The 4,834-nt window shown below is 41.6% G+C and overlaps 1 protein-coding gene across 1 annotated transcript in view; it reads right to left on the bottom strand.

Moving 5' to 3' along the window:
• PSMD12 (proteasome (prosome, macropain) 26S subunit, non-ATPase, 12) overlaps positions 1 to 4,021 on the bottom strand; it is a 6,487-nt gene extending 2,466 nt beyond the window's left edge. Inside the window, 6 exon segments of the mRNA XM_009074049.1 lie at positions 510 to 657; positions 830 to 979; positions 1,410 to 1,514; positions 2,438 to 2,545; positions 3,591 to 3,719; positions 3,911 to 4,021. Of these exon segments, the coding sequence (XP_009072297.1) occupies positions 510 to 657; positions 830 to 979; positions 1,410 to 1,514; positions 2,438 to 2,545; positions 3,591 to 3,719; positions 3,911 to 4,021 (751 nt within the window).
• Between the last annotated feature and the right edge of the window lie 813 nt (positions 4,022 to 4,834).

Raw genomic sequence — 4,834 nt, 5'->3', positions numbered from 1 at the left:
AAAGAGTGGGTTTTCCCACAGGTAAACAGAGAGCACCAACACTGTTCACAGAGTTTAGAGCTCAACAGGCAGGAGACAAGCTCAGCGTATGAAATCCATGTCATCTTGCAGAAATGAACCCTCATTCACTGGGATACATTTAAACTGACACAGACTGACTAAAATTCTTGTATCTCAACTAAACCCATGAAAACCAAACATTTCAAACATATAACAGCTGTGCTGCACACACTGAGTACCATTTAAACCACACTGCCACAGCTGTTTCTCATCTCTGCACTGGTGTAAAACAGACAGGACATTCTCAAGACGTCAAAGACAATGTAGTGAAGTGTTGGTTACAAATATTCATTTGAAATCAACTTTATCATATCTGTTTTCAACTAATTTGTTAATATAGTCATTAAAAACCCAAACTCAGAGCAGACTGATGAGTTATTTCACCTGCTGTAGACTGATCTGGTAAGAAATGAGGATTTCCCACATGGAAATACATTTTGTATGTGAAGTTGTTTTTTTTACCTGCTGCCACTTTTCACTTTCAGCCTGGATGCAGGGAGTGTCATAAATGGCTCTGTAGTGCTTGCAGATGGAGAGGTAGGAGCCCTCATGCTGATCCAGCTGGATCATTAAGTTGTAGTATTTCAACTTTAGTTTCTGAAACAGTTTCAAACAGTCCAATTAATACAGATCCATGAATCCTGCAAATGAAATCCAACTGAACCCCAGAAAACAGAAGGATTTAAATACACTTGGACTGAAGAGAGGCACTTGAGGTTAAAATTCAGAGGTGAGGAGGGAGGGAGGGAGAAATCCCCTAAAGACTTACTTCTGTGTTTTCTTCTTGAAAAAATTTTGTATTAATTTTTTTGCTGATAATCTGAGTCCGAATATAATCTTTTACAGCTAGGCAGAGTCTCATCTGCTCCAGGATAAATTCTACACGTTCTTTCTTTTCCATTGAACCATAGGTTTCCACCTGAAATGAAAACGTAACTATTAGACACTGTCAAAGTCAAATCAAACAAAGTCTTAATTGTGCCAAGAGAATGGGAGGTGTGGGAAACAGGACATCAAAACAAAACACCACCAAAAAAAGCTATTTCAGAGCAAGTGAAAATAGAGGAAAGGTTATTCCATTTTAAATTACAGTCCTCACTAACACCAAAGAATCCACTAACACTGAAGTCGATGCACCAGTTGAAGAATGAAAATCTACTTACCAAATGGAAAATATTCCACATGAGGCTGACAAAGGCAGTTAAAACTGAATTACACTTTCATTAACAACTGTTCATCCCATCCCAGGCACTTCTGCAGATGTGCCTGATTCACTTTCTACACAACAATCCAAGAGGAGTCAGAATTAGTTGCTGTTGCTGAGGCAGTGCTGAGTGCCAAGGCATTACCTGCAGCTCCTGCAGGATGGAGGCAGCTTCCTTCACCTCTCCATTCTGCTCCTTTATCGTGGCGAGTGTCTTGGTCAGGCGAGCGCGCTCGATCTCCACGTAGATCTGAAACCAGCAGCAGTGTCAGCACTGGACTGCTCAGAGTGCAGCCCCTGAGCCTGCAGCCCCTGGCACACACTGCTGTGCCACACAGCTGATTGCTCCTGCAGCCACACACCACACCAACACCACCCACAATACACACGGATAAAACACGAGGCACAGGCGACACAGCAAAAGTGTTTGGACCAAATCAGTCTTAAAAACAATGCCTAAATTCATCACCATCACATCCATAAAAGGATGTACACCTTAAAAACAATGCCTAAATTCATCACCGTCACATCCATAAAAGGATGTGAATCAAGGATTAGGTATTTTCTCTGCTGAGTTATATTGAAGCAGACTGAAGTTATACTCCAGTGGTTAATACATACTGAGTACTGTCCTTGCACTGTTCCACTCACTCTAACCAGTCATTAATCAACAACACTTGATTACTAGCAATTCAGACTAACTTTGAATAGGCAAAAGTCATAACATTAATCCAAATTTTCCTTAATCCAGAGTTGTTTCTTTTCTTAAAGCAGAAGGAACACACTGTAAATAACTTACTTGGTATAATGCTTTGGTATCATATTCTGGTTACCTCAACTGTATTTAACACCTTGGTAAGTGCAGGAAAAACTAAAATGAACCTGCCCATTCCTCTAACAAATTCGTAGTATTTTTAAAAGTGAAAAAGGCATGTTAGAACTCCAAATATCAGAGACATGCCCAGTGTTTCAGCACATGATTTAACTATGACAGCTGGGAAATATTTGCAGTGTTTCACAAAGAAATTCCCTCCTTGGCTTCTCAGGGTAATTTAAACATTACTTTTGCTCTTAGCTGAACAAGATTAAAAAAACACTGTTAAGAAGCCGTGCTTTTAAAGAAGGGGAAGACTTTTATTCCACCTTTGAGACAGTCTTAAAACAAAGCCTTACTTTTCCTTCCGTGACCATTCGCAACGTGTCGATTAGGCGCAGTTTGACTGGTAAGTCTGTGATGTCTTCCACGTAGGTGCAGCACTGCTGGACCATTTTAGCAACTGCCTGGTACAAAAACAGCAAGGGAACACGTACTGTGGCTTGAGATTGTTTTCAAGCTGTAACACTCAGAGGTAAGTAATAGTTTCGTATCGAACTGAAGAGACTCATTCCAACAAAAAGCACACGAGGTACATCTCTCTGACTCCTAAAGGTGTGTAAAATGGTGCTACTGACTGATGCTGTTCTGTCATCTCTTTCATTTCAGTTTTTCCAGTGCTTTCCAGTGAAATTCCTGACTGATGCTGTTCCTTCAGTGGTAAGCACAAGTGTTGGAACATGTTCTGCTACTAACACTGACAGAGCAGTGTTATTATTAAATAGCTACTACTAAATAAAACCAGAATGAAATTTCTAGAAACTTCAAGACGCTCCTCAAATTCAGCTGAAATGATCCAAGCCTTTGGCTGCATCTGTGCAAGTCAGAGAACTCAACTGTACTCGAGTTTCATACACACTCCTAATGTTTCTGCACATGAAAAGATAGCTAACCTTTTTCTTCCTAAAGCAACGAAGCCATTAAAATTGCCTGACTTCTAATTAAGTGCAATAAACTTCTCACTTTCTTAAATGCAAGTGCTTTCAGCTATGCTGACAGCTGATTTCTCAGACAGAACTCCTTTCCAAAGTCTGACAGTTTGAAAGCAGGTAAAGCACACACTTGGCATGAGCACAATGAATTGCAGGAGCTCTGTTTAATGCACAGCTGAACATGACAAATTCAGAATACGTGTCCAGTCCAGGCTGTGCAGAGTGTGGAGATGAACCACCATCCAAGGGCCCTGAATGTACCCAAGCACAACAGGCACAGCTGTGCTGCTAAGGGCAAGGCTGGACCACTGGAGCTCAGGCACAAGGTGAACACAGACCAACTCCAGACATCAGTTTCACTATGGATTTCCTGTCTACCAAAAAACACCAACAGAGGCTACTGCCAATAGGTTCAGGCAGGTGCTGCAGAGCCAGCAAAGTCCCTACACACAAGGAGGAATCAGGTATGTAATACAGCTCCAAATACAGTGGGTTTTTCGTTTCAAGGGATTAAATTCACCTGTTTTAACTGACTTCTTCTCTTTGATAGAAGAATAATATTTTCATTAAGAGCATCCCAGTCTTTAGCTTCGTAACACATTTTCACTATGGCAACTAAGATTCTGGAGGTGGAGACCATGTCAGACGCCTGGAAGAAACAAACAGCACATTAGGGAGGGGACAAACAGCCTGCAGCCCTCCAGCACTTACAGCACTACTGTGTCTAGCCTCATTGATTAGCTTCCCAAAGACAAGGCTGACTGATACTCCAAGCCCCTTCACAGCTTGGGTGCAGTGGAACCAGGGTGTGTAGAGGACCCAGGGGCACACACCACTCACCGTCCGTGTCTGCTTCTCCAAGGAGAGAAGGTTTTCAATGACTTCTTGCAATCTTCCTTCCTAATAAGACAAAGAATCACCTCCATGAGTGAAGAATTCATAACACAACATAATTCAGTTTAAACTGAGAGCAGCTCTAATTTTCACGGAAGTAAAACACACAGACCATCCCATACACTCATTTTTTATTTTTTTTAACCAAAAATAAAGGAGACACACAAAGCACCAACTCTAGACACAGAGACTGAACTGGAGAGGTACTAGTGCCATTTTTGCACAACACTTGCTCTAAGTTGTCTGCCCTGGGAGAGAAACCTGGCAAGTTCCAGACAGGTTTGGTGAGCTCACTGTGCTGCATGGAAGACTCATTTCTGCCCTGGCGAAAACAAAGCTGTAAGTGAGACCAGATATGCAATTAAATACCTTGGCCAAAAAATTGTTCTACTATTACTTTCATCCACACTCATAATATCTTAATTACAGTGTCTTACAGAAAGCACAAACTACATGTTCTGCAGTCTAAACATGGAATTGTAATAGTCCTGCTTTTTGGGGGGTTTGGGGCACTCTATTTGCCTTTGCTTAAAGAAGTTAAAGATACCACAATGCACTTTTATCCCTAAATTCTAATTCCTAGCAAACACCTTGTAAAACAAATGCTACCATGGGTGAATTTGTAACAGCCTATGGCAACAGCGAGGCTGCAAAAAACTGCATGAAACTAGAAAGTAAGTGACAAAACAAAAAATATTCACTGTTAGGGTGTTCAGGCATTGGAATATTGCCCAGGGAGGTGGTGCAATCACCAACTCTGGAGGTGTTTGAGGCATCTGAACCTGGTGTTGGGTGATATGGTTTAGGGGTTACAGTGGTAGTGTTGGTGGATGGCTGGACTTGATGACCTTAAAGGGCTCTTCCAACCCT

The sequence above is a fragment of the Acanthisitta chloris genome, unplaced genomic scaffold (genome assembly GCF_000695815.1).
Source record: "Acanthisitta chloris isolate BGI_N310 unplaced genomic scaffold, ASM69581v1 scaffold22804, whole genome shotgun sequence".
NCBI lineage: Eukaryota > Metazoa > Chordata > Aves > Passeriformes > Acanthisittidae > Acanthisitta > Acanthisitta chloris.
This window is presented reverse-complemented; position numbering and strand designations above follow the sequence as displayed.